The following is a 26,731-nucleotide window of genomic DNA, read 5'->3' as shown; positions in this document are numbered from 1 at the left end:
CAGCCAAGTCATTGGTCCCATCGGATTAGGGAAGAGTGGGGAAGGAATTCGGCCATGCCCTTTCAAAGGATCCATCCCGGCATTTGCCTGAAGAGATTTAGGGGAAATCACGAAAAACCTAAATCAGGATGGCCGGACGCGGGTTTAAACCCTCCTCCTCCCGAATGCGAGCCCAATGTTGAGGTTCAGGAAAGTGCAGGCAGGGATGTGGAGCCATATTGACTCAAGGGCCGGCGCCTGCTGCGCTATACTTGTACGCTGAGGATCCATGACGCGTACAGCCCGATTGAGGTGGTCCCACAGATTCCAGATTCAGTTAACTGTGGAGAATTGGTGGTCAGGCGAGTACGTTAAACACATTCTGGTGCTCTCCGAAACACACACGTGCACTACGATCTCTGTGACACGTTCCACTGTCCTGCTGCTATATGCCATCGTGCCGAGGTAGCACAAACTGCATGAAGGGATGGGCATGGTCCCCAGGAATACATGCATATTTGTGATGATCCAACGTGCCTTCCAGAATGACATTAACTGCGGAATGCCCTCCGGCCTGGACCCTTCCAACGGTTGTTCCTATCATCTGTCCGGCCATTTGTCCGCTGGATTCATCTGAACAGACCACCTGTCGGAGTCCAGTGGTATTGGCGTGCGAACTCCAGCCTTCGTTGCCGATGAACAGCAGTCAGCATTGGTGCATGAATCAGGTATCTGCTGCGGAGGCCCATACAAAGCAACCTTCGCTGAATGGTCGTTGAGAAGACTCCACTGGCAGCATCTTCGTTCATCTGGACAGTCAGTTGCTCAACACTTGCACGTACATTTGCCAGTACACATGTCATCTATGGCCCATGGTGTACCTACATCTACATCTACATCCATACTCCGCAAGCCACCTGACGGTGTGTGGCGGAGTGTACCCAGAGTACCTCTATCGGTTCTCCCTTCTATTCCAGTCTCGTATTGTTAGTGGAAAGAAGGATTGTCGGTATGCTTCTGTGTGGGCTCTAATCTCTCTGATTTTATCCTCATGGTCTCTTCGCGAGATATACGTAGGAGGGAGCAATATACTGTTTGACTCTTCGGTGAAGGTATGTTCTCGGAGCTTTAACAAAAGCCCGTACCAAGCTACTGAGCGTCTCTCCTGCAGAGTCTTCCACTGGAGTTTATCTATCATCTCCGTAACGCTTTCGCGATTACTAAATGATCCTGTAACGAAGCGCGCTGCTCTGCGTTGGATCTTCTCTATCTCTTCTATCAACCCTACCTGGTATGGATCCCACACTGTTGAGCAGTATTCAAGCAGTGGGCGAACAAGCGTACTCTAACCTACTTCCTTTTGTTTTCGGATTACATTTCCTTAGGATTCTTCCAATGAATCTCAGTCTGGCATCTGCTATACCGACGATCAACTTTATACGATCATTCCATTTTAAATCACTCCTAATGCGTACTCCCAGATAATTTATGGAATTAACTGCTTCCAGTTGCTGACCTGCTATTTTGTAGCTAAATGATAAGGGATCTATCTTTCTTATGTATTCGCAGCACATTACACTTGTCTACATTGAGATTCAATTGCCATTCCCTGCACCATGCGTCAATTCGCTGCAGATCCTCCTGCATTTCAGTACAATTTTTCATTGTTGCAACCTCTCGATACACCACAGCATCATCTGCAAAAAGCCTCAGTGAACTTCCGATGTCACCCACCAGGTAATTTATGTATATTGTGAGTAGCAACGGTCCTATGACACTCCCCTGCAGCACACCTGAAATCACTCTTACTTCGGAAGACTTCTCTCCATTGAGAATGACATGCTGCGTTCTGTTATCTAGGAACTACTCAATCCAATCACACAATTGGTCTGATAGTCCGTATGCTCTTACCTTGTTCATTAAACGATTGTGGGGAACTGTGTCAAACGCCTTGCGTAAGTCAAGAAACACGGCACCTACCTGTGAACCCGTGTCTATGGCCCTCTGAGTCTCGTGGACGAAAAGCGCGAGCTGGGTTTCACACGACCGTCTTTTTCGAAACCCATGCTGATTCCTACAGAGTAGATTTCTAGTCTCCAGAAAAGACATTATACTCGAACATAATACGTGTTCCAAAATTCTACAACTGATCGACGTTAGAGATATAGGTCTATAGTTCTGCACATCTGTTCGACGTCCCTTCTTGAAAACGGGGATGACCTGTGCCCTTTTCGAATCTTTTGGAACGCTTCGTTCTTCTAGAGACCTACGGTACACCGCTGCAAGAAGGGGGGCAAGTTCCTTCGCGTACTCTGTGTGTATAATAGCTGGCTCGGCGCCGGTTTTGAATAGTGCCACTTTGCCACGCACTGTATACTTTAACGCCGTGGCAAAGTTTGCATACTTAACCGTTCCGGAAACGCTTCTGCCGTTGGCCCGGAAGCCAACCCATCAAATGGCTCTGAGCACTATGGGACTTAACATCTATGGTCATCAGTCCCCTAGAACTTAGAACTACTTAAACCTAACTAACCTAAGGTTGGTTGTTTTGGGGAAGGAGACCAGACATCGAGGTCATCGGTCTCATCGGATTAGGGAACGGTGGGGAAGGAAGTCGGCCGTGCCCGTTCAAAGGAACCATGCCGGCATTTGCCTGAAGCGATTTAGGGAAATCACGGAAAACCTAAATCAGGATGGCCGGACGCGGGACTGAACCGTCGTCCTCCAGAATGCGAGTCCAGTGTCGAACCACTGCGCCACCTCGCTCGGTAAACTAATCTAAGGGCATCACACAACACCCAGTCATCACGAAACAGGGAAAATCCCTGACCCCGCCGGGAATCGAACCCGGGAATCCGGGCGCGGTACTTTATACACCCTCCACTGCTATTGCTGCCACCTGCCGTCTGAATGGTTACAGCACGTTGACGTCTAACACAGGCGGTGGTCACAATGTGACAGGACGGTGCTGTTGCCCGACTGCTCCTGAAACGTACGCTGTCGGAATTTCAACAGTATACCTCTCCGTGATACACAGCCCGTCTCGTAGCGGCTGCCACAGGAGTTAGCTGAACATCTCCGTAACGCTCTCGTGCTGCCTTTAATACCTTCTGCAAGTCTTCCCGCGTATCTGGCGTTGCAAGCTTCCTACAGACGGCAGTATCGCACGATAACAGCCTCACGGAACGTACTCCGTCATCCACTAGATCATCAATATGAACTGTCAACGGTGAAGGGAGTAGCACACTTCCTTGGCGTACACCTAAAAATACCTGTGCATCTGTCCATTTTGTTGCTCTTAAATCCAGTCACGACTCTGATCAAATTCTCGATAAGTTGGTATTCATCGTCGTCTAATATTTACACTTTCTGGCCCGTTCCGCCTCTGTTTTTTCACGTCGTCTTTTAAGATACGTCCAATGTTTCTTTTTCCTATACGGTTATGGAGGGTGTGACTGCTTTGCAGACTGAGGACAGGTTCCTTACATCAAAGCAAGAAAAAATGTCTAGTGACGAGCTCTAAATGCATGACTTGACAGATAAGAGCTATTATTCATCTTCGCTGCTGTGAAACCCATCTCTCCTACCGAACACGTAATTACAGCCCTTAAAGAGTGTGTGTTAGAGTCATTGTTTACCAGACTTTTTTCTGGTTTTAGTGTAAAGAACCTCTCCTCCAACTCTGTAGAAGAAATTATGATACGTCCTGTACAGTATTGCAGCTTTAGTTGTATTATTAGACGTACGTTGAGCATCGTCTTCCCAGTTCAGTCGATATTCTTCAGGTATAGTTGTAATGAGTTCTACATCTAGTTCATGTCTAATGCCGGTGTTCCTTGTATGGTCCAGTGATGAATGTTCCGCTACAAAGTTTCATCTCTGATGATTCTGTTTCTCATAATTTATCTGACGTTAAGGACCACCATTCGCTACCGTATAGCAGCAAAGACAAGTTTAATTATGTTTCTTTCCGTACGTTGTATGGTACCACAGAAATGTCTGAATCTAGCCCATTTGTCCAATAATCTAACCTGGTAAATTTAACACACACGCTAGATATTTGAATTCATTCACCCGTTCAATGATTCGTCCATCTATTACAGTTTTGGCTCTTCCGACGTCCAATTATTGGAATGCCATCACTTTTGTTTAAAGTAAATCACAATTTCTGAAGATGTCTTTTACTGTAATCGACGTTTTATGAACAGTATCGTCAATAAATACATTAAGAACGATGGGCATAGTGTGCAGTCTTATCTGATTGATTAATATCAGCACATATTGTCCCTTAATTACAGTAAGGTTTCTTTCACAAAATCTCAGACGATTAGCCGAGTGATGGCGTTGTCTTTTCATGTTTCCGTGAGTTTCGTACCCATTACCTTCAGGCGAATTACCGTATTTTATTATTTCTGTATAGTGACTGAACTGCCCAAATCATACGTGCTGGACACTAATTCTGTTCGCCGAACGACAGTGCGGAATTCCATCGGATGTCTTCCTGAAGTGAGGGAAAACGACGACGATCTGGGCGTTTTTATCCCGAGTTCAATCATTCAATGGTCGTATTCCTACATGCCCCTTGGAAAAACCTGTGGTGGTAGCGTTGAGAAGCCATAGGTTGAAGCGAACTATTAAGCTTAATAGTTAGGGCGACTGCTAGCGATAAGCAGGAAATCTTGATTCGTTTACCGACGTGGGACAAATTTTCAGCTTTGCCCACAGCCATTACACTGCAGGTCTAGCTAAACCAACGACTAGCACTTATTTCATGTCGTTACTTTCATGCCTCAGCGATCAATTCATTTCATACTTTAATTATGGTCTGAATGGGGATAGGCTTTAACACGGATGTTTAACAACCGGAAAGTGGGGCGAGTATAGTAAGCCGTGTGTCGTCCGTATGCACGCACTGAGCGTCCGGCGCTTGCGCGCTTTCCACAGAAGGCGGGAAGCCGGCTAGAATAATTATGGCGGCCGCCATTGGCCCCGATCACGCATGCACGCTTGGCTGCATTCCATCCGGCGACCTGGCATTCCATAGGCACAGGGGGCTATCGTCGCTGCACGCGGCGCTCCACAAATACGACGCTGTCGCTGTAGGACTACAAAGTATTCTAAACCATGATAATAACCGAGTCACAAACAAATTAAAGACATTAGCTGACAGTAGGCACTGATTTATATCAATGGGGCAAGATGAAAATTTGCGGCGGACCGGGATTCGAGCCCGCGTGTCCTGTTTACCGGGCAGATGCGCTGACTACTATGTCACTTTGTCTTCAGTCGCCACAACTGCACGGACTATCCTAGAAGTTCTACCACAAACTTAAATTCTCAAGTCATACCACATACATATGATTTAGTGCCTCTGCTCACTAACCTAATTACTTGTGGCGTTTCGCCGATTCCGGTAACAGCAGGAGCACTACGTCAGAAGTGTGTGGTTTAAGTTGAGAATTTGGGTGTGACAGAGGGCGCGCTAGGGTGTGGTCAACTCATCTCCCTAGCAAGCAGGACGCTTGGGTTCGGATCCCCATCTCCAACAAATTTTCAGTCTTTCCCACCGGTATGAATCTATGGCCTCTATCAGCTAATGTCTTCAATTCCTTTGATGTTTTGACTCATGGTGGCTGCAGTATCAAAATGGTATATGTTCTTTCGGATGTGACCGTAGGAAAGAACAGACACCACATATATGTACAATAATAACTATAACCAACGGGAATAGTTACTTCATTGCGAAGCAATGATGTCAGACTACGAGAAGGAAAATGAGAAATCTCTTTAACGCGTAAGGTTTTTCAGATTCGTTGGGGAAATAAGTTACGATGTAGATGTTATGAATACACGTACTGTTCGGCTGTGCAATGTGAAATGGCTGGTGGGCCAACACAGACGCCACGTCGTTGTAACTCAACTCATCGAGAAGAAACTTTTTTTTTAAACCTACACACATTTACCTGCGGAAACTTAATTGTCATATAAAATGTTGTAAAGTTAGCCTTAGACAAATTAAAAGTCCGTCGTTTTTATTAAAGACAACTATTTATTAAGTTTCAATTTTCTTTCCAATATAAGAAACGGTTAAGCAACATTCAACTTTCAGAAAAAAAACTGACTCAATTTGGAACCTTTATGACTAAAATAAAACTTATTGCTTTTTGGAAACAAGCAATAATTTGCAAATCTTCAACAATTTCACAGCTCTTTTCTCACCTACATTATTCTTAATTTTTTAGAAACAAGCGTGTAGGTGGAGAAATTTTCTCAATAGACGCAGTGCTGGTAGAGCAAGGAAGGATGCTTTTCACAAAAGTAACGAATCTTATTGGTACGTTTCCTTTTTTATATTTTTTCAGCTCCATGATCTTCTAGTATTTGTTTGTATGGAACTGTGTTAATAGTGCATCATAGAACGTAGTGGCGGGAAAGTAATCAGAACCGGCACTAAAAAAAGACGTAACACCCGCAGTTCACTATCGATGCATCTCTGAGCCGTTTTACTATATTTCTTCTTGCCCAAGAGTTAATCCTCTCCTCCTCTATCTTGGATCTAAGGCAACAACAAGATAGTTAAACTGTTCTAATGCTTCTTCATTTAGTTTATTACCTTCTTATAGCGTTCCATTTCAGAACTTTTTAGAAGTTTGACCAACGACTCTACAAATTTCTGGAGGTTGTCCGAGATGAGTGGCATCTCTATAAATATATAACATTGTCCGACTTTGCCAATGGCAGCAGGGATTTCTTCAGCGTGCTCTGTTAAAATTTCTTGATTTCTGAATTTAAGTTTCTACACTGACTGGCTATATACATGACTTCATACTCTATATTAATACTTCATTCTTATTTTTGTTATTTCTGATGATGGGCAGAGTCCGAAACGTGTCAACGCATCACTTTTGGGCAGCAAGCGAATTGACTGTTGAGACAAATTTCGGGCTTACAGCCGGCCGTCGTTCAATACTTCGCACGATATTTCAACTGGGCACCTGCCAGTCATCTTCAGGTGAGCCGTCGCAGACTGGCGAAAATGTCCTGCACTCCGCATACCATGAGTTTGTTTAAAACACTTGCTCATACTGTCTCAGATCTAGATAGCTTGCCTCAAGAACTCGCCCATCTGAAGACAGTATTCAGCAAAAATGGTTATTCTATCCGGCATATTGGCAAGGCACTAACAGTTCAAACCTAGAAGCAGGAAGTGGATAAAGATAACATGCCGGAAAAGTCTTTAGCCTTTCTTCCTTTCGTTAGCAACACTTCGTTTAAAACAGCAAGAATCCTCGGAAACTTCCTGGCAGATTAAAACTGTGTGCCGGACCGAGACTCGAACTCGGGACCTTTGCCTTTCGCGGGCAACTGCTCAACCAACTGAGCTGCTCAACCAACTGAGCTGCTCAACCAACTGAGCTGCTCAACCAACTGAGCTGCTCAACCAACTGAGCTGCTCAACCAACTGAGCTGCTCAACCAACTGAGCTGCTCAACCAACTGAGCTGCTCAACCAACTGAGCTGCTCAACCAACTGAGCTGCTCAACCAACTGAGCTGCTCAACCAACTGAGCTGCTCAACCAACTGAGCTGCTCAACCAACTGAGCTAACCAAGCACGATCTACGCCGCGTCCTCACAGATTTAATTCCGCCAGTACCACGAAACGCCGGAATTTACAAGATACCATGCCACTGTGGTATGGCTTATACATGTCAAAGCACACGCTCCGCTGCACTGAACATTAACGTTACACCCGCCTTTTGCCGCCAAGCAAGTCTGCTACTGCTGAACATTGTTTTTTTTCATACACCATTGAATGTCCAGTAGAAATACAACGATTTTGTCCGCAGAAACATCTTTCTGGGACTCCATCATTAAAGATGACCCGTGTCATATATGTCCTGTGGTGCACCATAGTTGCTTCTGTGCCTGTTTTGGATAGTGCAATTTTGTCATGCACGGTGTATTTCAACCACGGCGACACCCGAACAGTTTACAAATTTAGCCGTTTCCGAGATACATACACTCAGTCTGTTTTTTTGGGGGCAAGTTGGCGGAAGGGTACCCCTAAACATTTTCGTCGACAAAGTAATTTTACGATGTTGAGAACACGGACGAGTGCCAAAGATTTATTTCACGGACGTAAATTTTTTTATTTCATTTTTCGTTTTGGCAATGACATCGATTTTCCCACCAAAAACTGTCCTGGTATCGTTCGTAATGCAACTGACTGTTTCAAGCATTTCGAAGGTGCGGCAGCTGTTCTTCGACAACTGAATCGCTGGCAGCCAGTTTGACAAGTATATAGTGCCATCGCCCGCTAATAGTGGGAGATGGTAGTGCTAAAGGGATATGCGTACGCTCGAATCGCATGCTTCATTTGAGGTGATGTAAACTGAAGTGTTCGATACTACTTTCTCTTCTGTGTGTGTGTTTCTCGGTATGGCCTGCTTCATTTGAGCTGTGAAGTCAACTGAAGAGTCCGATACCTTTTTTTAGTTCGACATCATGACGACGTCATGGCTAAAAGCAGACGGGTGATATCCCACGCTTCAGTTATAACTAATTTTCGCTGCATTATATCACATGTCTGAGTACCCTCAGGCTTTTTTTTTTTTTTAAAAAAAAAAGCACTGCATACACCCTTGGCTCGAAGGCTAATGATCATAGATAGCCTTTTGGACGTCATATAAATCGCCCCTTTTCCACAATACAACTACTGCACTGTTTACCTCCTGTCCCAATCCCCGACGCGCTTTCTATACCCTCCGCTTGTAGTGCTGTCATCTCCCCTAATGTAAGCGCTGCTCATATTAATGTGAGTGGACTGTGCACTTTCGATCGGATAGTTAACTACAAACCAGGAGGGTTCACGACAACAGTGGACATTAAAAACGGTTCCACTTATGAAAAAGATTAAGAGAAGCTGCTACAGACCACAGTAAGTTGGCCAGCGCTCTGCCGGTGGTCGCACACCTCCGCGTTCCAGGCTACGCACCGCGGCTCGGCTGCACAGCGCCGGCTTAATGAAGAGGGCTTCTCCCAGATGTAGCTCAGCGGGGAAAAAAGTCGGCCCGTCGGCGTGCACTAGTTGCTCTTCTGCGGCCTTGCCCTTCCTCGGCCGCTTTCTACCCGAGGACACCGGAAGGCGGCCCTCGCCGACACTCGTTTACGCACTCCCTCAGGCCTCTGCTGTCACTTTCCCAACCAGCTCTGTCCGTCCCATGCACCGTTAATTCGTCGAAGTACCAGAATCACGGAAAAAAGGCGCCAAATAGCGGCGTTTAATATGTTCCCTGGTGCTGCTGTGCTTCACCGTAATTGACACCAGGTATAAAGCTGCCTTCTCTTTAACTGGTTGGATGTACGATTCGTTAACATTGAACTGACGGTCGCCTTTAGTAATACTTGTGAGCTGAACTTAGTTCGAACTTTACTTCTTGGAGCACCCAGTAACTCTTTCTACATTTATCTACATCTACATTTATCTACATCTACATCTACATTTATACTCCGCAAGCCACCCAACAGTATATAGCGGAGAGCACTTTACATGCCACTGTCATTACCTCTCTTTCCTGTTCCAGTCGCGTATGGTTCGCGGGAAGAACGACTGCCGGAAGGCCTCCGTGCGCGCTCGAATCTCTCTAATTTTACATTCGCGGTCTCCTCGGGAGGTTTAAGTACGGGGAAGCAATATATTCGATACCTCATCCACAAACGCACCCTCTCGAAACCTGGGCAGCAAGCTACACCGCGATGCAGAGCGCATCTCTGACAGTCTCCACTTGAGTTTGCTAAACATCTCCGTAAACCTATCACGTTTACCAAATAACCCTGTGACGAAACGCGCCGCTCTTCTTTGGATCTTCTCTTCCTCCTCGTTCAACGCGACCTGGTACAGATCCCACATTGATGAGCAATACTCAAGTATAGGTCGAACGAGTATTTTGTAAGCCACCTCCTTTGTTGGTGGACCAAATTTTCTAAGGACTCCCCCAATGAATGTCAACCTGGCACCTGCCTTACCAACAATTAATTTAATATGATCATTCCACTTCAAATCGTTCCGCACACATACTCCCAGATATTATACACAAGTAACTGCTACCAGTGTTTGTTCCGCTATCATATAATCATACAATAAAGGATCCTTCTTTGTGTATTTGCAATGCATTACATTTGTCTATGTTAAGGGTCAGTTGCCACTCCCTGCACCAAGTGCCTATCCGCTACAGATCTTCCTGCATTTCGCTGCAATTTTCTAATGCTGCAACTTCCCTGTATACTACACCATCATCCGCGAAAAGCCGCATGGAACTTCCGACATTATCTACTAAGTCATTATACATATTGTGAGAAGCAATGGTACCATAACCCTCCTCTATGGCACGCCAGAGGTCACTTTAACGTCTGTAGACGTCTCTCCATTGAGAACAACATGCTGTGTTCTGTTTGCTACAAACTCTTCAATCCAGCCACACAGCTGGTCTGATATTCCGTAGGCTCTTACTTTGTGGTGTCCCATAACATTTCCGTGGGAGACGCCATGACACGCCGTTTGGCTCTCCGAATTGTATGGAACGCCTTCCGGAAGTCCAGAAAAATGGCATCTACCTGGGAGCCTGTATCTAATATTTTCTCTTGTCATGAACAAATAAAGCGAGTTGGGTCTCTCACGATCGCTGTTTCCGGAATCCATGTTGATTCCTACAGAGTACACTCTGGGTTTTGAGAAATAACATGCAAGTGCTTCAATGAAAGATAGTGGGGTTTATGCTACCTTCAGCTACGTGAATTATTTTCAAGAGCTTTAAACACTATTTTCTTCCGTAAGCTTACAAAAATACAATTCGCAGCCACAAAATAGTAACTTTTAATTGGACCTTCGCCAAAAATCAACTAGTCTCTTACTAATACAGACATTATTGGAGTGACCTGCTTGTGTATTCTAAAGCGGATCCTCCACAGCACCTTCAACTGGCGGCAGCATGGAATAGTGCACTCCACCAGCAAGTGTAGACGCCCGCTCACCGCTCAGGCTGCACGGGCACGTAGCGGCGTAACTCACTTCACTCTGTACGAAGAGAGACCTCTCGCGATGTACTATTTTCACAAAGTTCATTTAAGCTATATAAAGTTTTCATTATTTCGTTCACGCGGCTATCCTTCATACTTCGGAGAGCCAAACGGTGTGTCATGGCGTCTCCCACGGAAATGTTATGGGACACCACAGTCTGTTTCTTCGGAAGTAATACGAGGTAGCATCATAACGTTGATAATGAGTGCCGCCCGGAGCTACGTGCTGATGGCCCCAACAGTTTACGGAATTGCTCGCGGTAATCGGGAGATCCGAGCAAAAGTTCCAGTCTGGCTATGTTCGTATCACGACACATTTTTACCTTTCTGCTTCACAATTTCTGCTTGAATTACAACTGGTATCACTTCAGATCCTTTCATTCATTCCATGTCCATCAATTGCATTTATTTCAGTGGAGCAAATTTTACTGAAATGGATTTAGGTTAGGTTGTTAACCCACAGACGTGTTTGTGATTGAAACATTATAGAAAGACACATGGAATTTAATACAGAAACCCATATGGCCTTTACCGACCTCGAGAAGGCTTTTGACTGTGAGAGCCGTGACAGCTTATGGAAGATTACATTGAGGTGACAGAGGTCATGCGACACCTCGTAACAGAGTAGGACCACCAACGGACAGGCGTAGTCCGGCAGCTTAGCGTTGCATGGCCTCAACACGTCGTCAGAAGTCCCCTGTAGAAACACTGAACCATGCTGCCCTTTTAGTCGCCTAAAACTGCTAAAGCGTTGCCAGTGTAGGATTTTGTGCACGAACTGACCCCTCGACTATGTCCCATAAATGTTCGATGGTATTATTGTCGGACGATGTGGGGGGGGGGGGCCGAATCATTCGCTCGCCTTGTCCAGAACGTTCTTCAGATTTATCTCTAACAATTGTGGCCTGGTGACATGGTGCATCGTCATCCACAAAAATTTCATCGTTGTTTGGGAAGATGAAGTCTATGAATTGCTGAAATTGGTCTCTAAGTAGCCGAATATGCCCATTTCCAGTTAATGACCGGTTCAGTTCGATTAGAGGACCCAGTCCATTCCATGTAAACACAGCCCACATCATTATGGAACCACCACCAGCTTGCATAGTGCCTTGTTGACTAACTGGGTCCGTGGGATCTGCGCCACACTAACTCTACCAACAGTTATTACCAACTGAAATCGGTGTTCCTTTCCCCAGGCCACGGTTTTACAGTCGTATAGGAACGAACCGATATGGTTACGAGCCCAGGAGAGGCGCTGTAGGCAATGTGCTGTAGGCAATGTGCTGTTAGCAAAGACACATCGGCCGTCTGCTGCCGTCGTCCATTAACGCCAAATTTCGCCGCACCGTCCTAACGGATAAATTCGATGTACGTCCCACACTGGTTTCTGCGGTTATTTCACTCAGTGTTACTTGACTGTTAGCACTGACAACTCTACGTATACGCCGCTGCCCTCTGTCATTACTTTGTCCGTGATGGGAGGTAATTCCAGAAATTTGGTATTCGCGGCATGTTCTTGACGTTGTGGCTCTCTTAATACCGAATTCCCTAACGATTTCCGAAATGGAATGTCGCATGAGTTAAGCTTCGAGTATCACTCCGTGTTTGAAGTCTCTTAATTTCCGTGGTACGGCCAAAATCACGACGGAAGCTTTTGCACGTGAATCTCCTATGTACAAATGAGCTCCGACAAGACATTTCTCTTTTATACCTTATGTTCACGATATTACCGCCATCTATATCTGTGCATATCGGCATACCAAGATTTTTGTGACCTCTGTAAGTCTTAATGTGGATATCCTTATCACCTATTAGAGGAAGTGAAAAGTGTTTACAGAAACACACTCAGTGTAATAAACACAGGCAAGAATCAGTGAGAAGAAATAATAATAATTCCAGTTGTAAGACAGGAATATGGACTATCACCCACTCTTTTTATTGTTTGCACTGACTACATTCTTCCTAAGTATAAAAGTAAAGTAAACAAAGGAGTTAATATAGAATGAGCAATTCTTGGATGTGCTTCTGTCTGCAGATGATATAGTTATTATACAAAAGAGTTAAGATGGTCTCCGAAGACCAGTTTACCAGCCGAACCAAACATACATTGAACACAATTCTAAAATTTCTAGTAACACAACGGCAACAATGGCATTCCGAGAAATATATCCAATCATATCAAAAGTTGTTTTGGACTATTCAGTTTTAGAACAAGTCCCCAAATCTTTTTTTTTTTTTAAGACTGTGTTACAATTTATTGATTTTAAGCTCTTAGACAAACTAAAATACACAAATTCCAAGCTCTCTGTGATACCGTTAGCAGAACATTGCGCCGTTAAGTACAAAGAGAGACCATCATGAAATTCTATGAAGTTATGGCAGTTACTGTGTTGTCCTACAGAAGCGAACACCAGAAATGATGATCCCACGAAAGAAAAGTATCTGCAGAAGTAGGGACATTCCACTGAATATACGCCTTACATTTTTATAACTATGTAAGACGATCAATTCTTCCAGAGGTAACCTAAAGTTTGTCTAGATAAGTTAGCGTATCACTTGTTCTAAACAGTATGTTGTGTACGCATATTGGAGGTCCGTATTTACATAAGACTGCTATGTATCCAGCGGATATGAATGTGCGCCGTCGTGCTTACACACAAATAAAAGCGTCTGTGTCATCCTTGATAAGTAACCCAGAATTTCAGGATTTATGCTTCGAAACACTTTCTGAACGCTAGTGCCAACATTTTTCATTACTCTTGTGGCGTCATAAAGGCACATGTAACTTTGCAATTCCCTCTAACGAATTGTCTGGAAAGGTAAGGTCCGAATTACATGGCGGCCATTTCCTAGGGCTGGAACTGTTGCTGAACCACGCCCAATCCAGAGGTGTCTAAATTATTAGTCAAGAAACTCACCATCTGACTAGCAAATTGTGCTGGGGCTCCGTGCTGCTGAAGCCACACGTGATCACACTGTCTTCGAGCTGAGACGATTTACGTTTGTACTATGGTTCAAATAGCTCTGAGCACTATGGGACTTTAACGTCCGAGGTCGCGCGGTTGCGGAGTGAAGCGCCTAGAACCGCTCCGTCACTGAGGCCGGCTTTGCAACACGTTAAAATAAAAATTTGTGTTCTTGTCACCTTAAAAAAAAAATTTGCCCGAATAGGTATTGTGAAACATCGCGGACCATGTGACATCATCAGCCGAGTTCCTTTCAAATTCTTTCACACAACTCTGATTTTTCCTTAGACCAGGAAACCACTTTTCTACTGCGTGAACTGCGGCGTGTTGCACTTTCAGCATAAAGTAACACTCCCTATCGAGACAGAGCGTTTGGAAACTGTGGTACCGCAGCATGGCAGGCTGGAACACACTGTTCCATGTCGTTTTTAACAAGTTCACATGCTAGTGTATATCCCTTTTTCACGTCTCTGTAGAGTTCCGTGCCTCAAATGGTAAAAACTAAACCCTTAAAGGATCACTTTTTGTTGCCTGTGTGTGTGTGTGTGTGTGTGTGTGTGTGTGTGTGTGTGTGTCTTATGATCCATTCTTACAATTGCGAAATTATACACAACATTTTAAGCTTGAATTAGGACATTCTGGAAAAATCTTTGAATGCTTGAAACCGATATCTTGCCACAACCTACATCGATAACAGGCAGAAAGCTTCTCTTTTTCCTGGATGGATGAACTATCTATATACATAACTAAGTTTTTATGGAACTCTCAGAGCGGGAGTACTATTCGTATTTGGCCAAATTTTGATGAGGCCACACACTGCTGACTGCGGTAGCTCAAGTTCAGTTGCTCTTCTCTGAACAGATTTCTAGTCAAGAGGGGTCGAATTTCCCCGACATCTTGTACAGTGAAACCAACGAAGTTATAAAGGAAAGGGCGCCAATTAGTTTGCGTTATGAGCCGAGAAACATCTTCGTTCTGGTGGGACGCAGTGAACAATTTTCTATCTGTGAGTACCACAGGGCTGATTACAGCCATTTCCTTGAAGTCGTCGTCAGGGGACGGAAGACCGAGTACGAAACTGTTGGGAACACCGCGGACGACTGCGATTTTAACCAGGTGAGAACATTCTGTGAGTGAAGTTGGTCGAGAAAGCCAGCAGTAAAACCGCCCCAACAACACGGTTTGTGGCACCGCCCATCGTGGCGATAAAGATAGTGGTGGTGGTGTTAACTGATTCTTTGCTGCCGTCATTACCTGTTAGAAGCAGAGCGTGTCTTGAGTTCCACTGGCCTTGGCGGGAACAAAAAGCAGTTCAGACCAAGTACATGGATATTATGAATGCCTGAAGCAATTTCACCCATTTGCCGTAGCTGTATTATTTGACACGTTGTCTTAGGTCACTGCACACACGTGTACTCAAAAAGTTTTTTTGGTTTGTTAGAAGGGCTTCATATGTGCCCCCTAGTGATTGTGGAGATATGAACTCCTTGGTCAAGTTCTTCCCACGTTCGGTGCCTCATGACCGTATCAATCAGTTCAAAGGCACTGTTGATGCGAATTCGCAGTTCTGGTCGGTCTGCTGGTAGAGGAGACGTAACCACTGCATCTTTCAAATGTAATTTTTTCCTCCTATCTATGTAGTTCTTAATTCGTTCGAGCAATCAGTCATTCATGATAGGAAACACAGTCATAGCTCAGTCACTCAAAATGATCTGAAATTTTACTTGTTAGAATGAAATCAGGCGATTATTATTCTTCTCTGCAGGCTCGTGCTTTGCGGCAGTCTGCTAATCTGTACAAATAAAATGTCTCGTAGTTTTGGGAGCGTTGTATAATCAGTCGGGAAACCTCAGATCAAGCGGATATTTGGCTTTGATGAAGTTTAACCTCCCGAAGAAGTAATGGAGCTCTTGTATTATTAAATGCAGGTTCGTATCCCGTCTTTCGGAAGTTCCCTTCTGATTACCAAAAAAATACAAAAGTTCAAAAAGTGTCCGACAGATGGCGCTTCATCTGATCTGAATAGCAATAATTAGCATAACCAAGTAAGACAAAGCAAAGATGATGTTCATTACACGAAATGCTCAATATGTCCACCATCATTTCTCAACAATAGCTATAGTCAAGGAATAATGTTGTGAACAGCACCGTAAACCATGTCCGGAGTTATGGTGAGGCATTTGCGTCGGATGTTGTTTCTCAGCATCCCTAGAGAAGTCAGTCGATCACGATACACTTGCGACTTCAGGTAACCCCAAAGCCAATAATCGCATGGACTGAGGTCTGGGGACCTGGGAGGCCGAGCATGACGAAAGTGGCGGCTGAGCACACGATCATCACCACGAGCGCAAGAGATGTTTCACGCGTCTAGCAATATGGGGTGGAGGGCGTGGTTCTAATAAAACCCCATGTCATTCCAAGCATGTGTGTCAATTTTTACCCCTCTATCTACATTATTCCGCGGTTTATTAAGTTTTCATATTTATACTGACTTTCTGATCACCCGGTATAACGGGGATTGATCACAAGTTTCTTTTCGAAGGCAGTACAGTACGCCAATCAGGCAAAATCGTCGTGATCACTGAGTCATTCATCCCACCGACGCACCAGGTTGAAGGTACTTCTTTGGTAGAGCACCGTGTCCTGCCCGTGTGAAGAAGTCGGTAACTGCCTGCTGCACGTTCTCGTCCGACAGGAATCTGTGATCCTTCAACGCCTTTTTTAAGGGACCCTAGGCGTGGTAGCCGCATGCGGAGAGACCAGGACTATAGGGCGGGTGCTCCGTGTCTCCCATCTCAGTTGGCTTAACTGCCGCGTTACGACATTTGCGATAAGGGGGCGTGCGTTATCACGAAGCAGCACGGAACTAGGCACACCATTCCAAAACGGTGGTTTTCCACAGACATGCTGGCGCCCACAAATTCTTCGTTCTCCGACGAGTGTCTACCGGTGTTCGACCTTCGGCAGCCAAGAAAAGAGTAACATCATGTTGGTTCCGTTTGCACGCAACTGGCAATAACGTCGCCATAGTTCACATTTCCGTATTTACAGCACGCACGCCAGAAAGACACGAATGCCACAATCCCTTGCCTACATGTCGGTGCTTATACATGGAAACCTGTTACGGAAACAAGGGAAGATTACATACCTAACGGCCCACTAACGGAAAAAAGTCACATTCATTCAATAAATCTTTGGCTGTGGAGCCCTCTGTAAAGCATATTTGGGAGAAATTGTTGCAGTTTCACCGACATATGTTGATACGTCACTTTCTTTGTAACCTGGCCCCACACACCCAGGGATGCAAACTTACTGAGACAGTCACTAATCAACGTAGTGACCTCGGAAAGTAAGGATTCGGTACTAACATCGGTCGTTATCAAATATTCTTACATGTAACGTCTTCTCACCTCCCCCGCCCCCTCGGGCTTTTAGATGTTTTTTGCTCCCACAGCCGTCTTATAAAAATAAGTCACATATAGAAAATAGGGTTCTAGAGTTATGCTACCGCATGACCCCCTTTTCACCTCCAGCCAAGTTCCTAGGGGATTTTAGTCGTTCTTACTCCGTCAGAACCTTCGCGGGCGTGTACTTAATTCATCACAGCTTTACCGTAATCAGATAAATGGTATAGGAACGCACGGAAGACGTACACACATTTTTCTTGTATTAGACGACAATGGCCGCCTTAGTCTGCGTCCGCTTGTTGTTGTTGTTCCTGCTGCTGCCGCTGAAAGACCACGTAGTTCTTGTGGAACAGTGGTGGGTACATGCAGAGAACCAGTGTTCGAAGAAAACTGAGCGACCGTTATCCTCCGGCTAGCGTGTATCTCTCGTAGGGTTATGAGAATAAGATACGGGCGATTAGGGAGCGTATGCACGCTATTCTCGTTCAGTGTAGGAATAGCGTAGGAAAGGAAGTCGATGACGAAACTTACTGGTTGATTAAAACAGAGTCGGACCGAGGTTCCAACCAGAAACCTTTGCCTCTCGTGAGGAAATGCTCTGAAGTGGAGCATTAAAGCTGTAAGGGTACAACTCAAAAAGCGGCTTAACAGCTTTACTTCCCGCGGTACCTCCGACAGAGCATTTGTGTGGTAGTTATATACTGGACCCCCTTTCCATTTTTCGCAGTTTATGCACCATGTTTGTTAACAATACGCATCAAAATACCCATTGCAGTTCTGTCTGTCAAGTAATGCAGGTTTCTGATTTTGCACTACAATTTTAGTTTTTATGACGAAACGTTCGCTATTGGTGACAAAATGGTTCAAATATGACGTGAATCTTAATATTAGGCTGCACTACAGGTTAGTCCGTAACCACAACCCTTATTTGGCATTTATATTCATTGACATCGCAAACTCACCTGAATTACCACCTCACAACCTATTCTAGACCTCTGGCACCACTACAGACCGATCACCACAATCAAGATTTCAGGGTGGGGGTGGGGGGTGGGGGGGCGGGGGGGAGCGCGGTGGTGGTGTCCAATCACACACTATTCGAGCATTTGTTAAACAAATGGTTGAAATGGCTCTGAGCGCTATGGGACTTAACATCTGAGGTCATCAGTCCCATAGAACGTAGAACTACTTAAACATAACTAACCTAAGGACAGCACACACATCCACGCCCGAGGCAGGATTCGAACCTGCGACCGTATCGGTCGCACAGTTCCAGACTGAAGCTCCTAGAACTGCTCGGCCACACCGGCCGGCCGAGCATTGGTCCACGAAAGGCAACGGTTCCGGATTCGAGACCCAGTCTGGGAACAGTTTTAATTACTAGGTAGTTCACGAATTGCCTTTTGCTTGTGTCTCGAGTTTTTCGGCCAACGTTTGTTTCACGACTTTTCCGACGATTTACCACCACGAGTGGTGGCCACTGTCAAAGCTTAATCGGCAACTGCTGGTGGAAACAGCTTTGACAGTGAAACTTCCCGACAGATTAAAACTGTATGCCGGACCGGGACTCTAACTCGGGACCTTTGCCTTTCGCGGGCAAGTGCCCTACCATCTGAGCCACCGAAGCACGACTCACGTCCCCTCCTCATAGCTTTACTTCTGCCAGTACCTACTCTCCTACCTTCCAAACTTTACTGAAACACTCCTGCGAACCTTGCAGAACTAGCACTCCTAAAAGAAAGGATAGAGCACTTGACCGCGAAAGGCAAATGTTCCCGAGTTCGACACTCGGTCCGGCACACAGTTTTAATCGGACCGGAAGTTTCATATCAGCGCACACTCCGCTGCATAGTGAAAATCTCATTCTGGAAAGCTTTGACAATGCCAGCCATTCATACTGGCGGAAAGTCATATAAACAAACGTCGGACGAAAAAACCGAAACAGGTGTAAACAGGCTATCTGTCAAGAAGTGGCTACCAAAGTCTTAACGGTTTTGAACCGGGAAGTTACCAATCAGAGCATCCTGCACTGCAGATTTTGGAAAGTAGCTAATACTGATGTTATTTAGCCTATGCCACACACTTGCGCAGTACACATGTATAGTTTGAACACTGGGACATCGTCGCTCACCTTGTGGCTGGCCCGGTTCTGCGCCCGTAGCACCGCCGCCTGCGCCATGCCGCAACAATGGAGCCAATGTCACCGCTTGGGGTCAGCCGGCAGAGGTCACACGCATCACAGACACAAACACGCGAGTCGCCTGGGTTCTCCGACTGTGAGGGCAGACGACGCTGGGGAGACACGAACCGCGGACCGCGGCGCTCGAGGAGTGTGGGACGCGCTGGTCGGCCGCCTGGGCGCACAGTGGCGGGGCTCCGGCGCTCGCTTCGGAGGGCGCGCGCCGCCGACGCCAGCGCCTCTGCCGGTGGTCGCCGGAGTCTCCGCGAGGGAAAGGAGGCGCGATCGGAACGCCGGAGACGGGCGCCTCAAAACAACGGGCCAAGCATCAGGGGCAACTTTCTACAGCCTCACAGGCCACGCCGGCAGTCTCGTCTGCTCGAGGACGATCCGCAGCAGGTGCGGCCGGCGGCTGCCAACGCCCGCTGTGCAGCCGTCGTCTGCTACGCCTACTTTAACAATACCGTATCCCCGTGAGGACGTAAATCAGCTAAAATAATTCACTACATAGTAGTCTGTGATATCTCGCCGAGTTATTTGCATAAAACGATCCGGATAATCGCAGAAATTCAAGTATGACAGTCATGTTTAGGAACTTGGAAAAATATCTGTAATGCTTGATACCGAGTACTTTCATCTTGATAAGCATAATTTTTTACTCAATATTTTTAACTGAAGTTTTTTACGAAGTAGAAAGAAAAATGATGAAAATTTCTCTATTTGGTAGAACACTAGTTCCGATTCTCCCGCCTTCACTAGATTATCAGTTGCCCTTGAGACATTGTTGCGGAAACATTGTGCCCATTGTGAATGTTTTTTTCAGCGCTGTTTCACAAGTTAGGCGATTTTTCTATAGCAGACACTGAACAACTTACTAGGTTATGTTAGTGAAATCAGCAGCAGGGGATGTCGCAATGCTCGGACGCTTAAGGGGAGAAAAATTTGAGCCAAGCAAGAGTTTGCGGGAGGTTTTTTCGTCTTAAAAGTGGTAAAATGGCAACTGAAGAGGCGGCCGGATTGGCCGAGCGGTTCTAGGCGCTACAGTCTGGAACCGCGCGATCTCTACGGTCGCAGGTTCGAATCCTGCCTCGGGCATAGATATGTGACGTCCTTAGGTTAGGTAGGTTTAAGTAGTTCTAAGTTCTAGGGGACTGATGACCTCAGAAGTAAAGTCCCATAGTGCTCGTAGCTAGTTGAACCATTTTTTGGCAACTGAAGACGATTCACGACCGGAATGCCCTCCGATTTCCATAACGAACGGAAACACAGAAAAAATCCGTACTGCGATCACGTTTGATCGTTTCGAGGACCGATCTGGCGTCGTGCTTGAATTGCTTAGTCGGTAGAACAATTGCCCGCGAAAGCGAAGGGTCCCGAGCTCGAATCTCAGTCTGGCACACAGCTGTAATCTCCCAGGAAGTTTCATGTTTGATCGCCTTCGAAGAATCAATGAAATGTCGAAAATGGCTGAAATATTCAGACGTTCATACCAACTAATTTTGACTTAAGATGTCATGTGTTGCAGCAAAATTCGTTCCGCGCGTGCCTTCTGATGACCCGAGAACCAACATTTTGCACATGTTCCCGGACTTGAAAGAATAGCTAGATTTTGGCGCAAAAGTCATCGCGGACGACGAATCGTGGTGTTATAAGACCCAAGAACCACGCAACAGTCCAGCCAGTGGAAGACGCAGTAACCAAAATCACAGAAACCAAAGCACGTGAGATCCCACATGAAGACAGTGCTTTATTTTTTTTTCCACGTCAAGATGATTGTCCATTACTTAACCAACATTATTATCTTGAAATGCTAAAACGATCATGTTAAGCAGTGAAAGGAAAAAATAACGACCCGCATTGTCGCAATATGAAGATTAGCTAACTCATCACAAATCCCCTGCGCACACTGCGTTGAGTGCCAGGCAGTTGTTGGCCAAAGACCGAAACACAACGGTTTCTCACTTATTCTACACACCGGACCTCGTCCCTTGTGTTTCTTTTTAATGCTAACAATGAAAGGAAACCTAAAAGGGGAAATTTGTTTAAGACGTAGAAGAGAAAAATTAATCGTTGGAGGCACTAAATAGCGTAACTTCAGACGAGTTCATGAACTGTTTCTACCAACGGGAAAAAATGTAGTGCTAAGTGTATTACGTCTGAAGGATACTATTATGAAGGTGTTTAAGCTTTGGAAACGTTCCTTCAAATACACGATTCTGTAAAACATTTCTCGCTATTTCCGGGCAGCGATTTATTACACTTCTATTATTTACCTATAGTCTATAGCGTATGACTTATCCCAACGCTATCAACAATTCAATGAGCAAGCACCAAAAAGCTAACATGGAAGTGTAGGCGAAGAAAGCTGCTTATCCGCAATTGAATAAGGATTAGTCTCATCAAGTCTTCTATTTATGTTTTCGAATACATCACATTTGTCTTATAGTATTTAACTTCTTGTCTTTGGCTAAATTCAAACATGTAATACGGAGTAACGCTCTTGTGGGTTAACACTTTCTTCTGCCGACCCTGTCAAATGAACGAGCCGTTGCGTGCGACCTAACTACTGAGTTTACGAAAAAAATCTGCGACGCATCGCCAACCTTGCGCAACGTATCATTCGGCAGTCCGTTCACTGGGAATCCCCTTTTTTATACGATTCAACTCGCATATTTTGCTTTTTAATTGTTTGACACAGTTTGTGCGAAAGAATTGTCGAATCAACAACAACTGCTTAGGAGTATTTTGACATACTGAATAATAATGAAGTGAGAATCATTTCAGAAATTAGAAGCCTTCAGCTTTTTTGCTGATAATGCTGTAATTTCATATTTCAAGTTCCAAATTTTTCATAATTGTAGTCTGCAATGAAGATAAAAACCATTACTTGATTTAACGCTGTATTATCGTACTTAAAAATTCTCTCTCTCTCTCTCTCTCTCTCTCTCTCTCTCTCTCTCTCTCTCGCCATAGTTTTAATAACCAAAAATTGACGGATAGGACGCTCTGTGATCCAGCTATCGGGCTATTTCTGGTGATCGTTGTCGCTTCCACTGTGACCCCAGCCTAAAAGAATTGAAGCTGGGGCGCGTATTTCACGGAGAGTTTCAATCGAACAATGGATTGCCCGTATAAACTTAGTGCCTTATTACGTATTGTTCTACCTTTATCTGCTTGTTATATGATGGCTTTCACAAGCTAAAGTTGCACTATAACTTGTTATAGAAGCAGTGTATTTTTCCCCAAATAACGTGAGGAGCAACAGTCTGCGTGATGTATCGTTATGACATCGTCGTTGTACATGGGTTTTCATCAGCGAATTTATGAAATAACATACTGGCTTTATGGCATGAACACAAGACGCCAATAAACAAGTAAATAAACAAACCTATTTGGGATCACGAGATTTATACATAAGCCGTAACGTTCTAGATATTAGAGACACTCGCAAGTGAGCTGTATCTGAGCTCATGTCGTTCATGGAGTGGCAGCCACAGGATACTGCTCCTCTGGTTGGTTGCAGACGTGGTTCCTATCAGTTTCTTTTCTTTTTTTACGTTTATACGTTTTCACAATAAAACGAGCTACCGATGCCAGTGTAGCGGCAAGCAGCAGTGGACGGACTATCAGCAGACCAACGTGCGAATGTACGTTGACAGATGACATCGCCGATCATAATGTATGCGGTAGACTCAGCCTCCGAACAGCTAACGACATGAATATAATCATTTTAACAAAATACAAAACTAAAACTCACGAAAAGTGCCAGTGATCATAAAAACTACATCACCCACGAAAGTTAACGAATGTGCATTTAGTTTAACTCAAAAATGTAACAATGGCTATCTTAGGGCAGTTGAGCGCTGACCTAAGATATCGGCCGTAAGCCGGCCGCTGTGGCCGAGCGGTTCTAGGTGCTTCAGTCCGGAGCCGCGCGAGTTGTACGGTCACAGGTTCGAATCCTGCCTCGGGCAAGGATGTGTGTGATGTTGTTAGATTAGTTAGGTTTAAGTAGTAGTTCTACATTATAGGTGGCTGATGACCTCAGATAATTCCCATAGTGCTCAGAGCCATATCGGCCGTAGGAAGTGGTGTAGTCCAGTTAACGGCTTCACTAGTGGCGAAATTGTTCAACCGTGGATAGTTCGTTCTGTAATATAAGCGCAAGTATAAACTTCGGTGAAGAATACTGTATGTTATTTTAGTGATGTAATGTGGGCTTTCCATATACTAGTGATTGTTCGTCGATAGTGAATTTCCTCCACCACTAGACACAAGACTGTGGTAACAGGTTCTGTTTTAGGTACGGCAGAACACCCACTCATTCGACGAAAGTTATTCTCTTACACCGTTTGGAAGTCACAACAGGTCACAGAACTATGAGGTGCCGCACGATAGGTCACGACGAACACTGCAACGCTACGACTTTAGCGGAAACTATCGACAGCAACACCAAATCATTTCTGCTGTCCCATTGTTCCCTATGTCCGTAGGCGGAGAGTAAGCAAAGCATTGTCACCGGCGGACAGCGTCTAATCTTTCTTGATAGGTAGAATGAACTTCAGGTATGGCAGGAAATGAACACTGACTGAGTAATACCGGTAACGTTATGTCATCCAGAATGGGAACTAACACGTTACCTTTGTACCGTCAGAATATTCTATGGCTGTTCCTATTGTCTTTAGATCAGTGCTCCTCTAATTGTAGCCCGCGGTTCTTAGACTTTATGACACTATGCTTCTAGCAACTAACAGCAGAGTCCGTAAACGTCGACTGAAGTGAAAATGCTTCTTACGAGTATACTTTTCTCCATCTGTGGCAAAAATACTTACGGAGGTAGTAATATCTTAAGACGTGCTTAATTTTAGTTGAAGGTAGTAAATTCGATTGTAAACTAAGTGAAGTTTGCCGCTTACGTTGGAGGCATAAAGGTATGTAGCGCGGCAACTGTGGGGTTAAGAAAAGTGAAAGGGTGTTCAAATGGCTGTAAGTACTATGGGACTTAACATGTGAGGTCATCAGTTCCCTAGACTTAGAACTACTTACACGTAACTAACCTAAGGACAGCACGCACATCCATCCCCGAGGCAGGATTCGAACCTGCGACCGTATCAACAGCGATGTACCGGACTGAAGCGCCTAGAACCGCACGGCCACACCGGCCGGCTTATTGTCTGTGCGCAATTAGCACCGATCTCCTGCTAGGGTATAAATGCCACACGGAAGTAACATGGATTCGTGAATGAGCATTGCAGTGTGTGTCATTTTCAAATATGGTACATGTTTATACCAAGTAATATGAACTCAATTTAAGACTGTTTTAATACAAGGCAGTGAATAAAAGAAAAAGACATTCGGGACATTTTAGTGAACGTTTGTGATAGTGTCTCATACTGCAATAGCTTATTAATTGATATGTAACATACTCATTTATGTAGGTTGCAAATTAATAGTGATATGCCTAAGCGAAGTTAAGGTAAAGTCGCCATGACGGAAATAGAGCCCATTGCATACTTCTTGTCCTTAACGGCGCTGCTGCCTGTCAAGAACTGGCAGACCATTGTCCGATCCACGAATGATAATGGTTTGCCCGTGTCGGGACATGGACGGGGATGGCATTGTTTACGATTCCAAGCGACAGTTGCGGTATGTGCATGAGCCTGCTTTCCATGTGAAGGAAGCGTATGTTCTTCAAATTATGTCTCTCGCTTACTTATGCACAATTTATCACTTACCACCACCATCAGCGGTAACAACTCGCAACAAAGGGAATATAAATTCACTAAACAACTGGCTAGGCTCACGTTTAATGCTCGCAGTAGCTGCGGCATTCAGAGCAGAGCGCTCAGAGTACTACTAACGCTCACTTGCTGTCGGAGTGTGCGTGACTTTGCTGCGCCGAACAAGCCTAAACCCGACCGCCATCGTTTGAGAGTCCAACTACACTTCTAATATGCATCGTCATTGTTGTCAGTGAGACTGACAGGGAAAACATATTTCGCCATTTTTTAGTAAACTTAACTGTTTTCGTGACGTCTGGTGTACGGTAACTCATTCACATTAACCTTGTTGCCTCACTTGTACGGAGCTGGCTGGGAATTCCTAAACGCCACTAGCGTGACTTACAGCAGCGAGGAGTAACGGGTTCGTGCCCCCAACATACGAGTCGGACGTCAGCCCAGTGGATTCCAATCCAGTGATATCATCGCTGAAAGAGGAACTTTGTTGGTAAGCAAATGTCAGTAATTGTGAGAAGAAGACTGACGTCCACCTAATTTTATGTATCATAGCTACGGTACAGCGTGTATGGCATTCGCAGTACACGCAACTACTGCGAAAAACCGGCAAGACAACTGGATTCTCCACACACTAAACGAGTTACTCTCGGTTCGCGCGCCAGCACACACGGACGGACTGACACTTTTTTTAAAAAACTCATTACTTTTTCCCTTCATTCATTATACAATGGGTTGATTGAAAGTCAAGTTTTAGAATACGGAGCCTATCTTTCATAACCAAAGTATCTGAAATCCAGTATTTATGATATGGCGACATGTAGTGATAAATAAAGCGTATCGTTGATTACTGTAGATTAAGAACGAAAGAGAGAGATCTCTATATCGCAAACTGCGAATACAATGTTACATCAGCTGTATGGTTTACTATAAACACATCAAAGTTTGTGCCAGTCAGGGACCCGAACACGAATATCCCGTTTTCGCGAGTACTCTCTTCAACCACTTCAGCTGTCCGTGCAAGCCTACCGAACCGATCCCAACTTCCGTAGGTCATAGTGTCCACGTACCATACAGCTCGCAAAATGATAGTGTAATTCTCGCATAAAGGGGAAAGAATGATTCTCTTACCAGTATCTTTCTTTGGCATGAAATACAGTTAGCCCAGTTCGATGCGAATGTCTTACACTGCTAAAAAGATCCACAGCCTTATTAAATTAAGGAATGTATTCGCAAAAACTGCGAGTACAAGATTAGATCAACGATACAGCCGAGCGTTCACGACATGCGGGAAATCTGTGTTCCGAGTCCTGGACCGGTACAGACAAAGCGAACCATACAGCTGATGTGATATCGTGTTCGCAATCTGCGAATACATTTCATAGTTT

The 26,731-nt window shown here is 45.0% G+C and overlaps 1 protein-coding gene across 4 annotated transcripts in view; it reads right to left on the bottom strand.

Annotated features, from left to right (window-relative positions):
* LOC126277966 (rhophilin-2) overlaps positions 1–26,731 on the bottom strand; it is a 1,086,271-nt gene that overhangs the window by 228,266 nt on the left and 831,274 nt on the right. The window contains exon 1 of one of the 4 annotated variants that reach the window (XM_049977617.1): positions 19,561–19,869. The exons of the other annotated variants lie outside the window; for them this stretch is intronic. Coding sequence (XP_049833574.1) covers positions 19,561–19,608 — 48 coding nt within the window. The 5' untranslated portion in view covers positions 19,609–19,869. Of the gene's footprint in view, positions 1–19,560; positions 19,870–26,731 lie in introns of those variants that run through there. 4 annotated transcript variants of the gene reach the window in all.

The sequence above is a fragment of the Schistocerca gregaria genome, chromosome 6 (assembly GCF_023897955.1).
Source record: "Schistocerca gregaria isolate iqSchGreg1 chromosome 6, iqSchGreg1.2, whole genome shotgun sequence".
In the NCBI taxonomy this organism is placed as follows: Eukaryota; Metazoa; Arthropoda; class Insecta; order Orthoptera; family Acrididae; genus Schistocerca; species Schistocerca gregaria.
This window is presented reverse-complemented; position numbering and strand designations above follow the sequence as displayed.